The following is a 23,529-nucleotide window of genomic DNA, read 5'->3' on the forward strand; positions in this document are numbered from 1 at the left end:
TTAAAAACCACAAATAGAATGATATTCCCAATTTGTAATGTAATGTGTCACTCCGGGATGAAATGATTTCTAAGCCCTTCAATGGGAATAATGCATAATAGAATCGGATGAATTTTTTTTTTAAACCGCACATGGTTTTAGCTCTGAAAATAATCTGAGGCATGATAAAATATTTATAAAAAAGATACAATTGAAAAAGTTTGGCTTATTAGATTAAGAACTAGATTTTGTGCAATTTTTCTTAGTCTAGTATAGTAGTCAAAGTTAACCAACGGGCATAAATACCCCTCAAAGAAAAATAAAGAAAATTCGCTTTCCTCATGTAAAATATTTGCATTCAAATTTTTTTATAAATTAATAATAAAATGATAAAAAATAGAAAATGTGCTTGAAGTTTTAGATAAAATACTCCGTATTTTATGATACTTTGAATAATAATTTCGTTTCACAATATTACTATACTTTTACATTTCTTTCAGAGAATTATATCATTGCATTTTAAAAAATTACATGAGCATTTTAAAATAATTGTAAGACAGGAAATGTAGGTTAAAAATAAAATAAAATAACATTTAAAAGAGAACAAAATTTAACAGAGAGCCATATTTGTTATTCTATAAAATAAACAATGATATATTAAGGAAATAAAATCTCGTTATGCGAAGCACGACATTATTGATCCCAACTCTTCGGAGAGGTATGATGATTTTTGATTTAATACAATGAAGCATAGAATTAATGAAATCACCATTTCGCGTACCAAACACAAAGTATATCCAACAGTTATCAAGGGAAAAGACATAGATGTTCGTTTTATGATCGTATATAACACTTAGTTCAGAACACATTTGTGATGAACTATTTCAAAGGTCAAAAACAATCTAAATGGGTAAATATTTAAAAACTGTGTTTTGAGCTAGACAATAGTATAATGGAAAGAAAATTTTGCCTTGTAATTCTGAGAAAATACAGAACTGGTCAAAATTGGTTAGAAGCAAGTGGTTAACCAAATAGCGGGGCCATCATGGAAAAGAATATACGAGCATCGTAAGCTTATTGAGCCCAAAGAAAGAGGCACAGAAAAGTGATATTTGATCTTCTATCTACAGTTCTACACTATTTCTTTTACTTCTATAGAGGTAAAAATACCAATAACTATGGTACCAACACCACAATGACATTAGGAAGAAACATATGGTTGTCCCAAAAATATAAGGTTCAGAAAGTGCCAACAATCAATACTTGAACTTCATTTCCGCAGGTACTTTTAGTACCACTGCAGCATTTATTCATTGAAAATCTGTTGTATTTACAGCAATGAACCTATTAATATAAACCTTGCTTAACTTCCATAGGACAATCAGAAAAAAAAAATTATGGAATTTGTATGAGCCTAGAAGGCAACACATGTTTCCCAAGTAAAAAAGGACCTATTGTTTTTTCATATCAGGGGTAATCTATGCTTTTTCACGTTTCAAAGGAAGCTTCCCCAAAGCAAAATTCACATGAGCATCTAATTTTTTGATTCCTCACCAGTCACCAACACTGTATCAATAGTGTATCTCAGGATCCATTCACTCTTTCATATTTCAAATAGTGTTAACGCAGGTGGAGCAAAGTATGTTCAGCTGTAAAAACATGGCTTACACAGGTGGTGCAACGAATTGAAGATGAGATTTCTATATCAAGCACAATTTTGAGGCCCCAAATTTCACGTGCCTTTTAAACTCTTATAGGACCAAAAACAATACAGATAAGACAAAAGATACTGAAGCCTGCCGAGTGTATCTCAAGGATGCCTTTATGCAATAAACTCACAAAATAGGTTAAACAACATTAAATCTAAGATGAAAATTGTAATCTTGAAGGGCTAAGTTTTATATCCCTTTTGCACTTTGGTCTTAAGTCCATGTCTATCATTCTATGGGACACAAATAGTTTTACATTTGCACTTGTACATTATTGCATAATGTAGTGTTCTGCATAAGGTTTATATTATATGTCTGCAGGGATAATCAACTTTGTTTTTTATTGATGAGTTTGGTGACCATTTGGCAAGGTTCCATCGATGTCCCACCATAATATATATTAAATAAATATGGATAGGGACTCTAAGAATTGCCATGATTGGTACTCATGCTCATAAAATATAGGAGAAAATGCAAATTGACACTCTCAAGGTTTGCAACTTTGCATCATGTGTGTGAAACAACCTCTTTGTCTCTAATATTTAAAGAGTTGTATCTCAATTCTTAAGGTCTGTAAAGTGTGTGAAACAAAACAACCCTTGTTAATTTTTCAATTAATTATTAAAGGAATGCATCACGTGTAGGGGTGTTTGTAGGTTTGGGTTCCCCATGAATCCGAATTGACCCAAGCACCATGATCTAAATTTGGATGTTGTTTGGTTAGTACCAGACTCAACCTGTTCAAACTCGATGTCCTTTGATTCGGGTAACATTTTTTTAAACCTGCAGAACAATGACCCAACTAGTTGACGTGGACTTTATTTTTAAATTATTATATAGAAAGAATATACCTGAATGGTGTGTTGTATGTCCAAACAAGCATCTTATTTATACTCACATTAGGTTACAACAAAATCAATCATAAATACATAAGAATAAATTAAACCCCTAAATTGTAGTAACAACATCCTTTATTTCTAGTGATATTTATTTCCATATTTCTATCTAACACTCTTCCTCAAGTTAAGACAAATATATAATAATATATAAATATATAAACAGAATATATATAAATAAAAATGAAATAAAAAAATTAATATCACTTCACTTCACTTCGTACCCCATTGCCCAGAGGCTCTTCGCAATGCGAAGGTATGGGGGAGGGATGTTGTACGCAGCCTTACCCTTGCATATGCAAAGAGGCTGTTTCCGGATTCGAACCCATGACCAACAAGTCACCAAGGCACAACTTTACCGCTGCACCAGGGCTCGCGCGTGCGTATGCATGCACACATTTATATGTGTAGGGGGGGGGGGTAGCAAGAGGACCATTTTTATTTGTGTGGAGTAAATCTACTTCATGCACCTATGCATGGATTGTCAAGATTGAATGTCATGTGAGTTTTTAAAAAATTCACATGACTTTGTATGTTTGGATCTTAAGCATTCATGACAAGATCGAATGGCCAATATTAACGTGAGTGCAAGGGGAAGTTCAGGTGTAAGTGATGTAGTTGGAGGGACGGTTGGAGTATGAGGCAAGATGATTAGTGGATGGAACTGTTGTTGAAATTTGCATTTGCTGTTGGTAAGTAAGCAGTGGAGGTAGAGCAAAAGCAATGATTAGAGCCGAAACAACAAGTGAAATATGCAGAGGGTTTGCAATTTGCCGTGAAGGTGGGCATCAAGTACAGTGGAAAAGGAGGAAGGATAGGTCTCAAAAGAGGAAATGACAATAGAAACAATATATTGGTGAAGTTGAGGACAAAAATAATGATAGCCCTTTTAGAGGTGGTGGTGAGTAACCCAAAAAAATACATTTGAGAGATTTGGTAGAGTTTACTTTATAGTGCAACCAAAGACAATGAGAAGAACATGGTAGAGATTTTATTGAAATACAAGATAGAGTAGGGAACCTACTTGTGAAAAACAAATGATGACATGCAATTAATTGGATAACAAGTTGTGAGAAGTGCATCACCCAGGGAGCAAATAGGAACATGATGGTGAAGTAGGGTACGGGTGGTTTCAACCAAGTATTAATTCTTTCTTTCAACAAAACCATTTTGTTGTGGTGTGAACACGAGATGTTTCATCAAAAATACCCTGTGGACAAAAAAAACTGAAACAGAGAAGACAAATATTTACGAGCATTATCAGCGTGCCAAGTTTTAATACAAGACACACCTTTTTAAAGGTCAAGGGCTAAGAAGCACGTGACTTAAACTTGCAGGTGCTAATTTGCATTTTTCTCTACAATATAATTGTTAATTTGACTATCACACACAATCAATCAGGTCAAAATACCTTCAATGTGAAAAAATGCCTTTTGTCCAAGATGCATTATATGTTTTGGGTTCAATCAAGGGAAAGAAGAATCAGGGACCACTGCGGAAATAAGACATTACCACATCAATTCAAGCTACTGCTATGAAACATAATATTGATAAGGCACTTACATAATATGCAGCTCAACGTCATACTTCATACTTTATTCTGCATCCAGTTTCTTCAATAGCTCGCTCTAACAGCTTTCCTCCAACTTGAAACAACCTAACACATGAGATGAAGAGATGAAAGATACATTGCACACCACATAAGTCACTCAGAAAACCAAATAAGCAACTAAAACGTGAAATTAGTTGACTACACAATTGGGTGGGCAATCCATAAACTTGACCAACTTAAAGGTTCAACACAACATTTTATTCATCGCAAAAGATCACATAGAGCAAACTGTATCAAAAGCAAACCTTTTTGGGCTCTGTTCTTTCAATGTCAGTTACAATTTCAGAAACATATTCCTCCCAGTCTTTTAGGGGAATTGTTTATTTGTTAGTGAAAGGATACTTGGTAGGAACTTAGATGTATACTAGAGAATTATAGAAAATACAGAATCAGAACTGATAATACAAGATTTGAAAAAAAAAATACCATAGAAAGGAAATTCAGAAAAAGAAAAGATGTCAGAGTAGAAAGCTCCTCTGCCCTAGTGGCATCATCCACACCACAAACCTTTTCCTAAAAAGTGCACACCCATCCTCATAGTGCCCCCTCATCGTTTTTGATATTCACATTCCCTTTGATGACTCACAAGAGTCACAACACCATCTCTAATCTCCTTCTGTCTGCAGTCCATTTTGCTAGGGTAAATAGGAACATGATGGTGAAGTAGGGTACGCGTGGTTTTGTATACTCAATTATGTCCTTTTTCTTTCTCCTGTACACCTAGATTGGTGGCCCAATAAAAAATTGAAAGATACTACTTAGATGTGCAAAAAGACACATTACATAAGTAATTAGACACTACCAGACCAAACAACAAAACCCAACCTGAGAGAAAATGTTTCACAAGACAGATAAGATACGGTGTGCAAAAAAACTTCAAAGTTCAAACTAATTGTTAATCATGCAAAGGCACCTTTTTCTATTTGCTTAAAACATTTGTTTATAGGTTAAAAACAAAGACTGCCAGTTACCCTCAAAACATATCAACTGCACCCATGAAGAGCAACACATGTCGAATATTGCCAGCCTGCGCAGTATTTTCCAATCTTGCTGCATCAACCTGAAATGGGTGATCAATAACGAGATCTACTGGTACCTACAGCCAACCAATTTTAAATTATAACACATTCCCACCTGTAATAATTAAATATAAATTCACAATATCAATCTAAATCCATTAATGAGCACAAGTATCTTGCTTACTGTTGAATATCCTTGTAGTTTAGCCATTTGTAGTAACTTAGTTGGTAGCATTTTTCAGAGGACTACAGTGCATTGTCACTGTCATAGCCTCTCTCTTCTCCCTCTATCTTTTGTACTCTATATATATGTACTATTTTGAATTCAATAAAGTAAGGAAGAAAGCTTTATTCTGGTCTCCTTCAACTTGGCATCAGAGCGGGTTGCCGCCGTGCCGTCCGCCGCCAACTCCGGCGGTTTTCTCCGGCGAGACCAGGGTTCGGATCGCCTCGAAAAGCGTGACCCACCCCTGGAACTCGCATCGCCGTAGACCACCGCACGCGCCCCCATGCGCCACCACTCCTTTGCACGATTTCCGGCGCATGCTGCTCACTCGCTGCCGTGCCGGCGTCGGGAGCTGTCTCATCCTGTCCCGGCAGCTTCGCCGTCACCTTCTGGACCTGTTTCAGGCTTCAAATTCTGCTTCCGGCAAGCCGTTTGGTCAGCTCTTGTTTGTTTGCCTCTCGTGTGTTAGGGTTTGCTGTTTTTCCTCTTAAATGGCCTCCTTTGGACCTGTTTTTTCCTTTTCCGGGACCCCAACCATCACCACTGCCAAGCTGAACTGGAAAAACTACCCTTCATGGTCTGCTTCCGTGGAGTTGTGGTTCCTTGGTCAAGGCCACCATGACCACTTGGAGAAAACCTCCGATTCTGTTTCAGATGATAAAAGACCTGAATGGGAGAAGCTTGACTATCAACTATGTGCCGTGTTATGGCAATCAGTTGAGCCGGATATCTTGGAGATCCTCCGATCTTTTAAATCATGCCATTCTTTTTGGAAGAAAGCCCAGGAAATCTTTGCCAATGATATCCAAAGCTTGTTTGATGCAACTATGAAAGTTACAGCCCTCAAGCAAACCGGTCATGACATGATCGCTCATGTGGGTAAGGCTCGGGCTGCCGTGGAAGAACTAAGAAAGTTCCTTGTAGCTGATTCATTGGAAGAAGTGAATAGGAAACTTGACAAGTTCTACATGGTTCTTATTTTGAGGAGCTTACATTCAGACTTTGATCATGTGTGTGATCAAGTGCTTGTTGGGGACCAGATTCCATCAATGGATTCTCTCATCACCAGACTTCTCCGTGTGCCTCATTTACTGAAGGATGAGAATCCTACTAATGGAGTGGAGATGTCAGCCATGGTTGCATCTAGAGGGAGAGGAAGCGGCCGCAATAGTAGAGGAGGTCGCAGTGGAAGGGGTGGACGTCCTCATTGCACCTATTGCAAGAGGATAGGTCACACCCAAGAGACTTGCTATTCATTACATGGGTTTCCCGACAAGGTCGCACAAGTTTCTAAATCAGAGAAAGCAGAGTCCAGATTCTCTGATGAGGAGTATCAGGAGTATTTGAAGCTCAAATCCGAGAAGCCCAGCAATCAAGCTCAACCCTCGTCTGTACCATGTTTTTCAACGGCGTGTATCTCTCAATCCATTGAAGGTCACAGCCGTTGGATACTCGACTCAGGTGCCTCTGATCATATTTCTGGTAATAAGTCCTCCTTCTCATCCTTTTCTCTTCCAAAAATTCCTCACCTCGTTACTGTAGTTAATGGTTCCAAGGTAGCTTCTCAAGGAAGTGGTCAAGTTTCATTGTCTCCCTCTTTAAAATTAAATTCTGTTTTATTTCTTCCTCAGTGTCCCTATAATTTAATCTCATTAAGTCAATTAACTCATTCGTTAAATTGTTCAGTAACCTTTACTGCCAATTCTTTTGTTATTCAGGAACATGGGACGGGGTGATTGATTGGAGAAGGACATGAATCACGAGGGCTTTATTACTTGGAATCCAGTCCACCTGGGTCTTGTTTTGCTATCTCGAGACCCAAACTTTTGCATGATCGTCTGGGTCACCCAAGTTTACCAAAATTGAAGATTATGGTTCCTGGTCTTAAGAATCTTCGAGTCTTAGATTGTGAGTCTTGTCAACTAGGAAAACATGTCAGGTCGTCATTTCCTCAAACTGTACAAAGATGTGACACGACTTTTTCTACCATTCATTCTGATATTTGGGGACCAAGTCGTGTCACATCTTTTGGTTTTCGATATTTTGTAACCTTTATTGATGAATTCTCCAGATGTACTTGGGTTTATTTAATGAAAGACAGATCTGAACTTTTGCCTATATTCGTGTCATTCTACAATGAGATTGAGAATCAATTTGGAAAAACAATCAAAATTTTCAGAAGTGATAATGCTAAAGAGTATTTCTCTCATGATCTTTCTTCTTTTTTGTCTTCCAAAGGTATTATACATCAGTCCACATGTCCACACACACCACAACAAAATGGTATAGCAGAAAGGAAGAATCGACATCTTCTTGAAACTGCTCGTTCCCTAATGCTAAATTCGAATGTTCCTACACATCATTGGGGAGACGCGGTGCTTACTGCCTGTTTCCTAATCAATAGGATGCCCTCTTCTTCCCTTGAAAATCAAATCCCTCACTCAATTGTCTTTCCTCATGATCCACTTTTTCATGTCTTTCCTAAAGTGTTTGGTTGTACCTGCTTTGTTCATGATTTGTCTCCTGGTTTAGACAAGCTTTCTGCAAGGTCAGTCAAATGTGTCTTTTTGGGTTATTCTCGTCTTCAAAAAGGTTACAAATGCTACTCTCCCACCATGAGACGGTACTATATGTCGACAGATGTCACCTTTTTTGAAGACACACCCTTCTTCTCATCCTCTATGGACTACTCTTCGTCTCTCCAGGAGGATCTTCCTATTTCTTCTCCTTGTCCTCTAGATAACTCAGACCATAATGTCAGTGTTGTCCCATCTCCCTCACCAACTTCACCTGATGTTATCTCTCCACCTCTGGTTACCGATCAACCCAGGACAAGGCAGATTGGATCTCCAGTACCTGAAGCCTCTCCTAGTGATTCTCGTTCTTCTTCACCCAGTCCTCCACTCATGGATCCTTCCTCTTCTCCTACTCATTCTGACTCACATTGGCCCATTGCCATCAGGAAAGGTACTCGTTCTACTCGTAATCCTCATCCTATTTATAATTTCTTAAGTTATCACTGTTTGTCTCCTTCATATAGTTCTTTTGTTTTCTCCTTATCTTCCCTTACTGTTCCTTCCACTATTCGTGAGGCACTTGATCATCCTGGCTGGAGACAAACTATGGTTGATGAAATGCAGGCTCTTGAAAATAATGGTACTTGGGAGCTCGTTCCTCTCCCTCCTGGTAAGACGACTGTGGGTTGCAGATGGGTCTACACTGTTAAAGTTGGGCCCAATGGTAAGGTTGAGGCTCGCTTGGTAGCTAAGGGCTACACACAGGTATATGACATTGATTACTATGATACTTTCTCTCCTGTAGCCAAGCTCACCATTGTTCGTTTGTTTCTTGCTATGGCGGTCATCCGTCATTGGCCCCTTCATCAGCTTGATATTAAGAATGCCTTCCTCCACGGTGATCTTGAGGAGGATATTTATATGGAGCAACCTCCTGGGTTTGTTGCTCAGGGGGAGTATGGCCTTGTGTGTAAGCTTCGTCGGTCTCTTTATGGGTTGAAACAATCTCCTCGAGCATGGTTTGGTAAATTTAGTCATGTTGTTCAAATGTTTGGACTAAAACGAAGTGAAGTTGATCACTCTGTATTTTATTATCATACATCTCCTGAAAAATGTGTCTATCTAATGGTCTATGTTGATGATATAGTGATTACAGGGAATGATACTACTAAGATTGTCCAGTTGAAAGAGCACTTATTCAGTCATTTCCAGACCAAAGATCTGGGATCTTTGAAGTATTTCCTTGGTATTGAAGTGGCTCAATCAGGAGATGGTATTGTGATCTCTCAGAGGAAGTATGCTCTTGATATTTTAGAAGAAACAGGTATGCAAAACTGTAGACTTGTTGAAAGCCCTATGGATCCTAATCTGAAGCTCATGGCAGATCAAAGTGAAGCTTATCCTGATCCCGAGAGATATAGGAGCCTTGTGGGAAAACTCATTTACCTTACTATCACTAGACCTGATATTTCCTTTGTTGTGGGAGTGGTTAGCCAATTTATGCAGAATCCTCATTTGGACCATTGGAATGCTGTCATGCGTATTTTGAGGTATGTTAAGAGAGCTCCTGGACAAGGGTTGTTGTATGAAGACAAGGGTAGTACGCAACTATCAGGATATTGTGATGCTAATTGGGCTGGATGTCCCATGGATAGGAGGTCTACATCAGGTTATTGTGTCTTCATTGGAGGAAATCTTGTCTCTTGGAAAAGCAAGAAACAAACTGTTGTCGCTCGGTCCAGTGCAGAAGCTGAGTATCGATCTATGGCTATGGTTACGTGTGAGCTCATGTGGATCAAACAATTCCTTCAAGAATTGAGGTTTTGTGAAGAGTTGCAAATGAAGTTGTATTGTGATAATCAGGCTGCTCTTCATATTGCCTCATACCCAGTCTTTCATGAGAGGACCAAGCATATAGAGATTGATTGTCATTTCATTCGAGAGAAGCTTCTGTCCAAGGAGATTGTCACTGAGTTCATTGGTTCTAATGATCAGCCAGCGGATATTTTGACTAAGTCCTTAAGAGGACCCAGAATTCAGACTATATGTACCAAGCTTGGTGCATATGATCTATATGCTCCAGCTTGAGGGGGAGTGTTGAATATCCTTGTAGTTTAGCCATTTGTAGTAACTTAGTTGGTAGCATTTTTAGGGGTTAATTTTATTAGAATCACCATCTAGTTGTCCATGAATTTCACATACAAGCAAAATCAACAACTAGCACAAATGACTGATGTTTAACAATAGAAATCTTTTAGTCACAAACATTCCTATAAATTTACCTTCAACCAGTCAAATGGTGTTCTATCCTCATATCAACGGGGTACCATTACAGAAATACGAAAAGAACCATAAGTCTAAAATTGCATTCACTTTCAGAATCAATATTAACATGATATAATGATAACCTAAGGAAGTTGATCATTTTCAGGTTCAATCATTTCATCAGTTTCCATATTCGACTAAATTAGCACAAAATTGGTCTGATGAATGGAGGCATATTTAGATTTTAACCTCATCTAGTCAGTACCAAGTTCACCTTACACTTTTAAGTTATTAAGTACTCATTTCTAAATGCAATTCCCCGTACACTTTAAGTTATTGAAGCACAGAAATTGGTCTGATGAATGGAGGCATATCTAAACTTTAACCTCATCTAGTCAGTACCAAGTTCACCTTACACTTTTAAGTTATTAAGTACTCAATTCCAAATGCAATTCCCCATACACTTTAAGTTATTGAAGCACAGAAATTGGTCTGATGAATGGAGGCATATCTAGACTTTAACCTCATCTAGTCAGTACCAAGTTCACCTTACACTTTTAAGTTATTAAGTATTCATTTCTAAATGAAATTCCCCATACACTTTAAGTTATTGAAGCACATAAATATCAACAACCCATATGTATTCCCATCTAAAAGGCTTAAATAATATCAAGAATAATTCCAAATCACAGCAAAGACTTTATCCTCTCGATCTCAAGTTCCATTAACACTCACACTCACAGAATTACCACATCATCAATCAGAAGAACAAAACACAACTTTTACAGCTACAAGCATCATTGGAAGAAAAGAGAAAAAAATTACAAATTGATCATGGAATTTCTAGAAAAGTGACTTTATAATAACTGAAAAACTCATGCGATTAGATTATGGAGGGTAGTGTTGTTGAATTCACCAAGATGTTCACTGGAGGCAATCTCACTGAGAAGCTAGGTTCAAGAAGGGATCAGTGGTAACAGAATTTTGAAATGTGAACAAAGGTTAAAGGCTACAAATGCAATCTGTATACTTTATGAAATAGACTTAAAGCAACTCCCCGATTATGTGATTTTATATACGAGACTTCACTGCTTTTGGTTTAAAGATAATTATCTAGACCAATTTTGCATATCCCAAGAAGTCAAAAAACATACAAGAAGCAAAAATATACAAAATTATGTTTTACATTCTAATACTTTTCTGTGAAGCCTCTCTATATCTGACAGAAGTAGCTGGCTAACTGCCATCAATCCAGCTTAGTCCGGGCATTTTTCTCGGGCCTCCTGTCATATTATCCCTCAACTTCTTCACATCATCCCACCTCCCATCACCGGCATATATATTAGAAAGCATAACCCTATAGACATTATCGGCAGGACTACTTTCAAAAAGCTGATGTGCTACGGTTTCTGCCAGCTCAGAATTTCCACAAATATTACAGCATGATAATAAGGCTCCTAGGATAGCCTTGTCTACAGGTTCTGGTAAGGACTGGGTCAGATTGTAAGCTTCTTCCAACTCTCCAGCACTGCCAAGGAGCTTCACCATGTAAACATAGTGCTCAGGCCTAGCTCTAATGTTAAATTCATGTTTCATTCTCTGGAAAATCTCCCGGCCATCTTTGACAAGTCCAGCATGACAACAGGCACATAGGAGAGAAGAGAATGTGGCTTCATCAGGTACCAATCCTTTCTCCAGCATCTTATCAAACATCCTGAAAGCCTCCGAAGCACATCCATGCAAGCCAAAACCCAAAATTACTGAATTAAAAGAAACAATATTCCGTTCTGGCATTACCCTGAAAACACAAATTCCCAAGTGCAAGAAACCACACTTTGAATACATGTCTACAAGAGCAGAGGAGACCCTGACATCCAATTCCAATCCATGCCGAAGAGCATAACCATGTACCTCACATCCGAGTCCTACATTCGCCATCTGAGCAATAGAAGCCAATACACTGGCAATCAAAACAGAATCTGGCTTCTTGCTTTCCATGTTTAATTTCCTGAAAAAGAGCAGCACCTTCTCATACTCCCCAGACTGAGAATACCCAACTATAAGAGCAGACCATGTGACCAAATCGGGATTCAAAATACTACAAAAGACTCTATATGCCGAAGCCATGTGCTTACATCTCGAGTACATACTCAACAGCAGACTACCAACATGAGAATCAGAATCAAGCCCACTCTTCTGGCTCAAGCAATGCAATCCTTGGCCAATGCTCAGCATTCCAGAATCCGCAATACCCACAAGCAACCCAGCCAGTGTATATCCATCAGGCTTCATCCCAAAAAGTCTCATCATGCTAAACATCTGCATCCCCACATCCCACAGACCAAAGCCCCCATATCCAGAAATCAACGAATTCCACAAAACTAAGTCCGGTTCAGCGATCCCATCGAATACTCTACGCGCTTCATGAACAAGGCCTAGTTTTGAATAAGCAGCCACAAGTGCACTGCAACAAACAGGGTCCCTTCCTAACCCTGCAGCCACAGCACCTCCATGAACACGTCTTAGCATGCCGAAATCAAAGTTGTTAGCACAGGCACGTATAACACAAGCATAGGTGTGACCATCAGGACTTATGTCAGCCCCAAGCATGGTTCTAAACAGAGAGATTGCATTGAAAAATCTTTGGGACTGCGCGAAAGCTCGAATCATGGAATTCCAAAGGTAGACACTTCGGTTGGGAGTTTTGTCGAACAGATGGTGGGCAGAGTTAATGTCGTTGTTGGCTGCATAGAGCCTAACAATTTTTGTAGCGTAAAAGGGGTCTTGTGATAGATGGGTCTTCAAAAGGAATGCGTGTAATTGCTTCGCCCTCAAGAGGGACTTACAAATGTTGTTGAGTTCGCAATGGAGCCATTCAAACGGAATCAACATTAAGGATATGTCTCCAACAGGTTAGAGTTTTTAGAGGGTTTTGTGATACTGACAGCAACAACGACGACTACACACGGGTGAAACTAGTGATCATCCATCCTCAGTTGATCAACAAGAGTTAGCCTTCAAAGAGGCCAAATTAAGGAGGATACACCTTTTTTATTTTATTTATTTTTAATATGTTAATAAATATTCTATATGCTAATTTTTATTTATTTTACTAAACTGTATATTGACAAAGAAAAATTCATCCGTGAATCAAAGAAAATACCAGATAATTTACAATACTCTCATGCATGTTGTTGAAACAACTAAGTTAAACTTTTTTCACAAAAATAAGTTATACTCTAAGTTTTCTGTTTTGGAATTTATTATTTGTTAACAATTTTCTTTTGGTATACAGAAAAATTTAACTGAATTAGATTGCAAAAACCTACTAGAATTATTTTATTATTATTTTAACAACTAATAAACATTATGTTTCTAACTTGAACTAGTTTTCAAATACATAGTTTAAAGAAATTTTAGTATTATAAATCTATAAGCCTAAAAGCATATTGCATGTTTATTGATAGACTACTCATTAGTCTATAAATTTTTATTGGGATTCCTATTGTTTCAGACATAGATATGATCTTCTATTTTACAGATTTAACAAGTTTTAGCATCCTTGAGTAAGGTTTGGCCCTCCCAAGTGTATTGATCTTTCTTATCTTTAATATACATTCTGGGATGAGTTTTCTTTTGGGGTTATAGGAATTGGGATGCCAACATAATTGAGATGTCAACCCCTTCAACCTTTCTAGTTCATCTCCTTTTTTTGCTAAAAAAAAAGAAATTAGTCTATAAATATTTTATTGTGTTTTCAAATGATAAGTCCATTAGCACAATGTTATTGGCTTTTTTCTTTTATCAAAAAGATATCTTTCAATCAATAGTTAAAAACTAATTCATTTCAAAGTAGAGAGATTATCAAAATAAGTTTATCTCTCCTCGTAAAATTTTCTTTATATATATGATCAAAATTAAATCTTTAAACTCAAGATTTTACATAAAAAATTTGAATTCAATTTTACTTAAATCAATGACTTTTTGGTAGAGAAAAAAAAACTTAATTTGATTTTTCTTATTTTAACACCTACTTATTTATTATACAAAGATTAAATAAAAACTTGGGTACCATATATTGTTCAAATAATATTAGACTCGATCTTCTTACTTTTACATAAACACTTAAAGGTTAATTATTGACAAAACAATTAAATACTATGTGTAAATAACATATATAAAAAAAAATAACAACTCGGTGTAACTCCACAATTTAGAAATGGACTAGTTTAATGGTAAGATCCTTATATTTTTCCTAATTGCATTCCGTTAAAGGATGATCCCCAAGACCCATATATATCTTATAAATGGATGAGCAAAATTGCATTTCTGTGTTTCACTTTCCAGCATACAGAAAACTAACACTTCTAAATATTATACATACATTACCCAGCAGGAAACTCCCCCTATATATCACGACTGTATGGCAGAGAGTCTATCCAGAAACTGGTTAAAATTTTCGTCAGTATCCAACATGCTAATTCTTACGTATTTTGGGCTAACCCCAAAGTGTATTCCACTTCTCGTTAAGATGTTGTATCCTCGAAGGAAGCTTTCGCAGTCTTCCACGTTTCCCTCACACTTTAACCACACAAAAGCTGTCAAATATGTATACAAAAAAAGAAATGAATTAGAGAAAATATACAAGAGTTTATTTAAATTGAATTTAACAAAAATCTTCCTTTGCAATAAATTTGTTAACTATCATAATAATTATTTAAAAAATTTCATATGATTATGTACAGTAAAATGTAAAAAGTTTCACACTGTAAATTAATAAAAAATTATTATGAATATAAATTTTAAGATAATTATGATAAAAATTAATAAATTTAGTTTGTGATAATTGTTAAGTCATACTTAAAAATGAGTTTTGATTAACTGTTAGTGTAATTTGAATTTATTAAAGTGACTTGTAACCTTTTATAGGCTTTTTATTTACCAAAGAAACTATCAAACATAATGTTTTAACTTATTTTAATAAGTTTCAATGCAAGTTTTTGGATAATTATTTATTTGATAATAACTTATTAAATAAGTAATTCAAACCCATCTTGAGAATGAAGAAATGAAAGTATATATAAACATTTTGACATGAAACCAACATGTGGGCATGCATGAAATCAAACTTGTCATCAATTTAAGTATGTACCTGGTTGAGGCTCCAAGACCTGATTGAAAAAGGTGCAGAATGCTGGAGAAAATTTGGGCAAACTGAACAACTCGCTGCGCTCCACAACTAGTCTCAATTGCTTCCACCTGTTGGCCATGAGTTTGTGGCTGAATTTGAAGAATGACTCGCTCTCTTTGGAGTTTCCTTGTTCCCAGCTATCAGAAACTGCCCTTAAGACCTTAGCAGCCCTGAGTTGAGAATCCTTAGACACTCCAATTGTATTCAGCTCTATGAATTTAGTCATTTTCTTTGCTACCTCTTGGTCTTTCACAAGAGCCCACCTATATAAAATACAAAGTGGAAGCTTTTAGGAATTTAAGTGATATGATCTTTCTTTACATTATTTTCATATAGATCAAACACTTGTCAGAAACCAAAGGGGTTCGAGTCCAACTAGTCTCACTTCCAAATTAATAATGTGTTTGGTTTCATGTTCCAGGTGTGATTTCTCACATGTTAGACATGAAAATAAGAAGTTAATAGTTATAGCTTTCACATTCTAAACATGATTCATTCTTACTCAACGGGTTTTGAAACATGATATAAATCCTACAAAAAACAGTGTTTTGTCACATGTCAGTGTGATACCCTGATGAAAAACTAAAAAACAAGAAATTTCTACTCACGAGATACCATGGCCAAGTGACTCTCATCTTTTCATTGATACTTTGTGAAATCTGTTATTCTAACAAGCTGTTTTCTTGTAACTTAGGCTTATTTCTGATTCTAATGTCAAACAATATTAGTTAAACAGTTAAACCTCTCTGCTTATTAAGTTTCACGTCAAACAATCCCCAACTACGGCAATCATATGCAAGTATCTGATAGACACTTAGGTATTATGAGGTGTCTAAGTTCCACGTGGAGTAGCATAAGATGCTCAGTGAAATATTTAAGTGCTTGATTCTTGATAGGGGAGGGGATCGAATTAGCTGGTTTCGAGGACCAGGGCCTCCATAGAAGAGAAGAGAGGAGAATAGTAAGGCAAGGAATATATTTCATTCATGATTCTGGCTTATTTACATACTTATTTATACTATCCTCTAATAACAGAATTCTTATCTTTTTGTGCAAGAGGAATATCACAGAATCAATTCGGTTAAGCTTGTCCTCTGCTCTAACAACATCATCATACCATAAGGATTTCTACTAAATCCCTTTTCTACCCTTAAGCATAATCTCGAAGGTAAGCTGGCCTCATGACTCTTCTTTTGGGCTTTTCCTTAATCTGCACCTTGGTATGGTCTACTTGCACCTCTGCTGAATGTTCTATTTGTACCCCTGCTCTGTGGTCTGTGGTTTCCCTATCAATTCTCCTTTAGGAAAGGGCTGACCAGTCTCACTTGAGTAGTATGGGATGCTAAATATTACATCAGGGCATGCTTAAACTTGAAAGGCTACATTTTCTCTACCTTCCTGAACTTTTTTTATGGAACCAAAAGAGATTACATCCTCTCTTATGTTGTTAAGTTTGGGATTTTAAGGGGAATGTAAGTGATAAGTTTTTGTTAAAGAAATATTTATTATATTTTTAATATGAAAATACCTTTTTAATAAGTAAAAAAGAAAAAGTCTTAAAGAGTGATAAAATAAGAAAAAAATAATAATTTAATCTTGTTTAGCACATTCTTAATTCCATCTTTATATATAAGGAACCAAGTTAAGAATGCGCTAAAGATAAGGACTACATTAAGAATGCATGCATAATGGGACTGACAGTGGTTGAGATCAAACCAGTAACATTTACACGTATAGGGACCGATTTAATAAATTTGTATGTACATGAACCAAATTGAGAATTCGCATACCAGGGACTGAATAACATGTTTAACCTAAAATTTTATAGTAAAGAATTATGCTAATTATGAAGGTGAAATTCAAGTATTTAATAACAGTACTTATGAACTTTATAATAAAAAGAAAAGAAATAATTGAGTAGGACAGTAGATAAGGTAGTCTGTAAGTTATGGGTCAACTTACCCTATGCGCATTCCTGCATGGCCAGTGCTTTTTGAGACGGTGAAAAGCGTGAGATCATGATCTGCAGGCGCTGATATTGGAGTGTACTGTGGCCAGTAATAGGCAAGGTCATGGACCAAAAATCCCTGGCTTCTGTTGACCTTAGATCTTCTTACGTGTCCATCAGGATTATTGGGAGAAGTAACCAGCTCAATGTAGGGACCCTCTTTCTCATAACTTTCTGCATCACCACCCCATTTGTAAAGCCCTGATTTCAAGTGATTCGTCATTGATGGGTACGACTGCAAAGTAGTTACTTTACTCGTCAATTATATGCCTAACCATCAACTAATCAAACCAAAAACAGCAATTCTTCACATCATTTATGGTCCTGTGAGGCCTAATTAGAAAGTTACAACCATGCAATTTGAAATGTGTGTCCACTTGTCTTAATCAGAAAATTTGCATTAAATTCACATGTGGGTAACTTGTCATAAACAACCAACATATTTTTTTTTTATCTGTAAAAGTGTAACTGAAAGACAGATATTAAAAATTTTACAATAACTAACACACTTTGTTAAATCAATTAAACTAAATCCCTTTAATAAACCATTCACATATTAAGTGCAAAAAGGGTCAATTATACCATAACCGGTAATGAAGCCAGATGCCAGCTTTTTCCTCCTTTTTGTTTATGAATTGAATGAATGACCTGCCTCATCTGAAAGAAATTACTAGGTAATCTAGAATTATTAACTGTTTATTATTCTAATCAATATCTACATAATAGTGCATATTTGAGTTTTTTAAATTAAGAAAAAAAAATAGTGAATGCATTAATGTCCTGAACCATCTAATTGTTTCTAATTTTTATTCTATATCTTCAAAGCTAATTTACTGACAGTTCCACACAAGCGACAGTTCAACAAAAAGTATCAACTATCACGTGATCAGGAGCAGGTGTGCAAAATAACGAGTGGAAGTCAGTGATAAACATCGACCAGGATTAAAAAGTAAAAATATCTTTGGATCAGGAGGCAGAAAATTAATTACGGGATACAAATACACAAGAAATGGCAGCAACACCATTGAATGCTAGAATTAATAAGTGTTTCTTTAGAGTTCAGAGGAATCTCAGAAATAGAGAGGGGAATCAATTCGGACATAATTAACTCAGTTGTCAAATATTTATTAATTTCCAACTGTTGTAATAAATGTGTCTTGTCCTAGCCATTCCCTTTTTAAACCACTTTAAGTTCCTTCACTATGCAAGAATTCCCTCAATATATCACTCAAAGTGGTTAAAGTATTACGAAAAAGGTATCAGAAACAGATTCACGAATGAATTTGCTTTTCTTAAATCATCCACTCTTGAATTTCTGACTGATAAAAAAAAAGAAAACATCCACTTCTATATGTATGCATTTTTACTGAACACTTGTAAATTCTGCCACAATGTCTTCTTAGAAATATTCTTCATATTAATAAAATGAAAAAAAAATAGAATTGGACATGTTTTATGTTATTAAACTTTTAAAGTAATATAAAAAAACAAGAAGATAGAGTACTCTTTTACTAAACTTACTTGTAACAAATAGCATTTCACGAAATAGGCATAGGAATATCATCGTTGATTTCTCACAAGTATCCTATTTGAGGTACTATTATGCACTACATAATAAGTATAGATGTCTCTTTCAGCAAAGATTCAAACATCATTTTATCACGTTACCACACTAGTCTTTTCTATTAAATTCAACTTGCATTGTCGATTTAGAAATATCATTAACATTGATACTTTTATTTTATGTATTATTGTTATGAAACCGAGGGAATAAATACTAGAGATAGAGATATAAAACATAGTATATGAAAATCCTTACGCACCGAGTAGTAGGGTGAGGCACATACAACACTGATTGGTTCAGGTGAATCAATTGGGGAGAGAGCATAAAGAGCAGCAAGAAATAGCTGAGAAGAACCTGTTCCAACCACAATGTGACGCCCTTCCGTGACTGCATTTCCAACCACATTGTGCAGCCTCACCACTTCCCTCGCAAACTCTGCCTCCAAAAACCAGCAAATGTTGGTCACATCAGAAAAATAACTCAGAGACTGCCATCCAGGGATTGTGATCGTGCTCTTGTCACCCGTTTGTCGCCAAAACCTCTCATACGCTGTCGGGTCTCCACTGCAAAAGATGTTAATTTATGTTAAAATCTTTTAGTTTAATGTAACATATAGTTGGTCAGAAATTAATCTGTTCATGCATTATCATCATGTCCAACTATGAACAAACATTTATGTAAGAATCAATTCATGGTTTCTATAATGCCAAATAATATTAAATACATTAGTCCACTGTCCTTCCCATGTAGACCATGATCTGAATTTCGAAAGAAGGGGTCATGTACTGTCTCTGCCCTGAACAATCTTTACTGTTTTCCCTTTTTTCTGTTCAAATATTTTTTTTTATAAAAAACACAATCTAAAAAAATATAGATGAATTTAAGAATAAAAAAGACTCAATTACATTTTTTTTTCTTTTACTATCACCATTATGCAAATTTGATTTTCATCATTTTAATTGTGCAATTTTAATTTATATATTTATTAAACATCTAATACTTAAAATGTTGACGTGATATTCTATTATATAACTACATTAGCACATTCATATTTACATGACATTACTTATACTATTACGTCAGTATTTATCAAATATAATGAAAATAATAAGAGGATCAAATTCAAGAAAAAAATGCAGATTAAATTTATAAAATGATTATAGTAAGAAGACTAAAAGTATAAAGCAAATGAAAGATTATATAACACTTAATGAACCTAGACAGATACATTTTACCCTTCTCACAAGTATACACAAATCACTTAACTCTAATCCCAATTTCTTTTGAATAAATTAAGCCTTAATAATTATGTTTATACATTTGTAAGATCTCCACCGATTAGGTAAAAAGGAGCAATGAACATGTTGAAGAAAGGGCATTGAATTAACTAAGGGCTGCATCTGCATGTGTAAAGTTATGGAAAAAAAAGTAATTAGGAAACTGAATTAGCCAAAACAATGATTAGATAGGTTGAAAGATATGGGTAGATGTATGCATTTACAATTACATCAATAAATGGGAGCCATGCACAGCCGAAGAGTGAAGGGGCAAAATATGTTGGAGGTGGATTTCCAATTACGCGGGGCCCACAATGCAGTTGATATGTAAGATCCAGATTCCAAAGGGCCCATTTGGAAACCGAAAAAAGGAAAAATGAAAAACGAGAAAAACAAAGAATATATATATATATATATATATATATATATATATATATATATATATATATATATATATATATATGCTTATTATGCAATTGAGTGACTCACGATTGGGGCGGCAAAAAGTTGTAAAAATCTCATTTCACTGAGGGAACCAAAGAAGAGCTTGTACAATAGTGTTGTGGCCACGGCCGAAAGAGTGTCTTTATGCAGTGTGCACCTAGGGCATGTGACCCCACCAACTTCTTTGGTATTCTTCCAACTACCAACAACCACTATTGTAGCATATATTTTAAAACTAAGCTTGATTTTTAAATGTTGATGCATTTAGTCTTAAACTTTATAACATTCAATTTATAATTGATGAATTTTAACTTAAATTGAAGATAATATACTATTATTTATATATGTTTTAGAGATAAATATGTTTTAAAAGAAAAATTATTACATGATGATCTGAAACTATCATATGTTTATGGTCTCAATCAATCATCATCACAGGATATATAGCTAAAAAATTTGATTTATGAGAAAGTGAATGAAAACTCAATTATCTACAACATAGAAATTGATCGATATCAAATATTATACAATTGGATCATATAATAATTTATCATAAAGATTGTGCTTTAAAAAGTTAAAAATACCCTCTAGCTTTAAAAAGTTAAAAACAACTGCTATAAAAATATATAGGTTCCTATAAGTTTCATAGTTGAATTGAAATTGGTGTCCACCTTTAAAATTGACTTTCATTTTGCAATTATGTCACTTATCTTTTTCCTTAATCAACTATATTATAGCAATAGTAAGTGTCTCTTAAGAAACTAATTTTGTTAAATAAAGTAATCACTTTTTTAAAAAGGTGTTTTCATGTTTTCAATAAAAAAATCTGAGCAAAGCACAAATCTAAGACGAGGGTAATGTATACAATGATTTTGAGATAGACAATGTCAATGAGGATCCCGCCAATGGTGCTGGTGCAGTGGAACTAAAGTTGGACTCTCCTACTTCACTACTACCATCGAGCATGCTCTAGGAAACTACTTTTCCTAACTAAATTTCGACCCTCCAACTCCGGAACTGGGAGTACATAATAGACATGATTTTTCTTTTGTTACATTGAATATGAAACACACTGATGAAAATGACATGCTCCCGACACACAGCAATAAAATATATATGTTAAAAAAGCATACACTAACAAAATGACCAACATTATTATGTAACATGGAGATTAAGGAACCTTAAACTTGGTAGTAGATAAGAGAAACTATTACATGATTCAGATCAATACAGTTTATTTTTTATCAATTTACACCTAACATACTATCTACGAGAAAAAGTTAGTAAAAATCAATTACATGTCAAGTAGATATTTAAATAAACATAAGACGAGTCTATAAAGATTGATCAACACCATGCAATGGACCGAAATCATACAATGGACACTTTTTTTCCACTAAAAATGCAGAATGAAAATATAAAAATCAAATTTTTTTTTTAATTTTATAATTTTCAATAAAATTTAACTAATAAAAAAATATGTAGCACTTATCTAAACCCAAATACTCTAACCGAGTGGGAGTGATGTAAGGTTTGTTAGCATAAGTAAGAATTATCTATTGGGAGAATTATGTTTGATTCTTATCTTAAAATTTCCTTAGGTGAACAATAATCATAAATTACGAGTATAGTTAATCTTTGATTCACAATTAATTGAAAGAGACTCCCTGGGACAAAAAATAACTAAAACAGTCCTAGAATCAAACAAATTTGTATACTGAACTTGCTGTTATATTCCTGACATATTTGGTAAGAGAAAGTCACGTTAGAGACGATGACTTGTCCCTGTCTTCTGAGGGAACAATAGCAGGAAGAAAGCAAAGAACGGTACCAAAGACGCAAGTAAGTTACCAGAAACAGAGCCACGATTGACTCAAACAAAAAGTGATAGCAGAGATAAAATGATACTAAAAAAGACATCATCATAAAATGAAGGGAACAAATTAAACTAAATAACCAAATAGAGTTCGTGCTAGTATAGCTTACTGGTCGAGGTTGATCACTCTATTATTGCTGCTAGCTCCTGTTGTGGAAGTAGAATTGGCGAAAGACGAAGTAGATGATGATGATGATATAAGCATGCGTGATTTATGGATGTTATTGTTATGCTCCTCGTGATGAGTTACAGAATGATTGTGATGAGGTTTTTGTTGAGCTTGGTGCATCATTAATCTGAGTATGAGGCTGACGTTCAAGGCGAGAGAGAGTACAAAGAAGTGCCTCAAAGAGAACATGGCGTAATAAGAAAAGAAAAGAGAGAAAGGAAAGCTAAGGTGAAGGGATGGAGTAAGGAAGGAGGGTCTGTGGGGAGGAAGTAGCTACTGAAACTGCTTTCCTTGATGTACACCTGCCACTAATATAAAGTGTGTTTGGAGTGGACCTTTCAAGAGGTACTATATAGCCTATAAAATCAAGTTTGCATTGCAAAGTTCCCTACTTCCCTTGAACATCGTGCTAACACATGTGCACTTCCAGAGGAATTTGTTTCACGTTTTTTGAAAAATTTCGAGTTCAAAATTCATTTTAAATAAATTTTTATACGTTTGATATCACCTCACAAGAACTTTAAATTGATTCTGTTTAAGAATTGATTTCGAGTTGAAAGTTATAACCGGTTTTCATATCTTTTACGTTTGATGAAAATTTAATATTGAATTTTACATTTAACTTATTTTATAATAAAAAATTCCAAAAATAAATCATATTATTTTAAATTTAATTTTAATCAAAATCAATTTTATTAGAAGTCATCCAAACATTACAAGGATAATTTTTTTTCTTCCCCGAAGGTAATCTCTTTCATTTTAGAAATATATATATATA

At 35.3% G+C, this 23,529-nt stretch overlaps 2 protein-coding genes across 17 annotated transcripts; both read right to left on the minus strand.

Moving 5' to 3' along the window:
* Nucleotides 1-1,265: 1,265 nt before the first annotated feature.
* Nucleotides 1,266-13,289, minus strand: LOC100820049 (putative pentatricopeptide repeat-containing protein At1g64310). 15 transcript variants are annotated; one of them, XR_005892034.1, is made up of 4 exons: nt 11,419-13,289; nt 4,179-5,292; nt 3,996-4,076; nt 1,266-2,471 (listed from the first exon to the last, which is right to left on the minus strand). XR_005892034.1 is itself a non-coding variant. In XM_006581847.4 (2 exons), exon 1 carries the CDS (start codon nt 13,112-13,114, stop codon nt 11,459-11,461), a length of 1,656 nt encoding a protein of 551 aa, XP_006581910.1. In that variant the 5' UTR covers nt 13,115-13,289; the 3' UTR covers nt 2,840-4,241; nt 11,419-11,458. The 15 variants fall into 15 exon arrangements, 2 of the variants coding, with proteins under 2 accessions (XP_006581910.1, XP_003528138.1); XR_005892032.1 differs by having other exon boundaries at nt 4,148-5,292; XR_005892036.1 differs by lacking the exon at nt 1,266-2,471 and having other exon boundaries at nt 2,840-4,076; nt 4,179-4,241; nt 5,168-5,292.
* Nucleotides 13,290-14,356: 1,067 nt separating this feature from the next.
* On the minus strand, nt 14,357-23,232 carry LOC100820582 (tryptophan aminotransferase-related protein 2). Of its 2 annotated transcripts, XM_041016570.1 has the most exons (6): nt 22,693-23,232; nt 19,245-19,548; nt 18,004-18,078; nt 17,376-17,656; nt 15,375-15,676; nt 14,357-14,820 (listed from the first exon to the last, which is right to left on the minus strand). In XM_041016570.1, the coding sequence occupies exons 1-6, from the start codon at nt 22,938-22,940 to the stop codon at nt 14,636-14,638; spliced, it is 1,395 nt and encodes a 464-aa protein (XP_040872504.1). In that variant the 5' UTR covers nt 22,941-23,232; the 3' UTR covers nt 14,357-14,635. The 2 variants fall into 2 exon arrangements, with proteins under 2 accessions (XP_040872504.1, XP_003528139.1); XM_003528091.5 differs by lacking the exon at nt 18,004-18,078 and having other exon boundaries at nt 22,693-23,225.
* Nucleotides 23,233-23,529: the final 297 nt, after the last annotated feature.

The sequence above is a fragment of the Glycine max genome, chromosome 6, assembly GCF_000004515.6.
Source record: "Glycine max cultivar Williams 82 chromosome 6, Glycine_max_v4.0, whole genome shotgun sequence".
Lineage (NCBI taxonomy): Eukaryota > Viridiplantae > Streptophyta > Magnoliopsida > Fabales > Fabaceae > Glycine > Glycine max.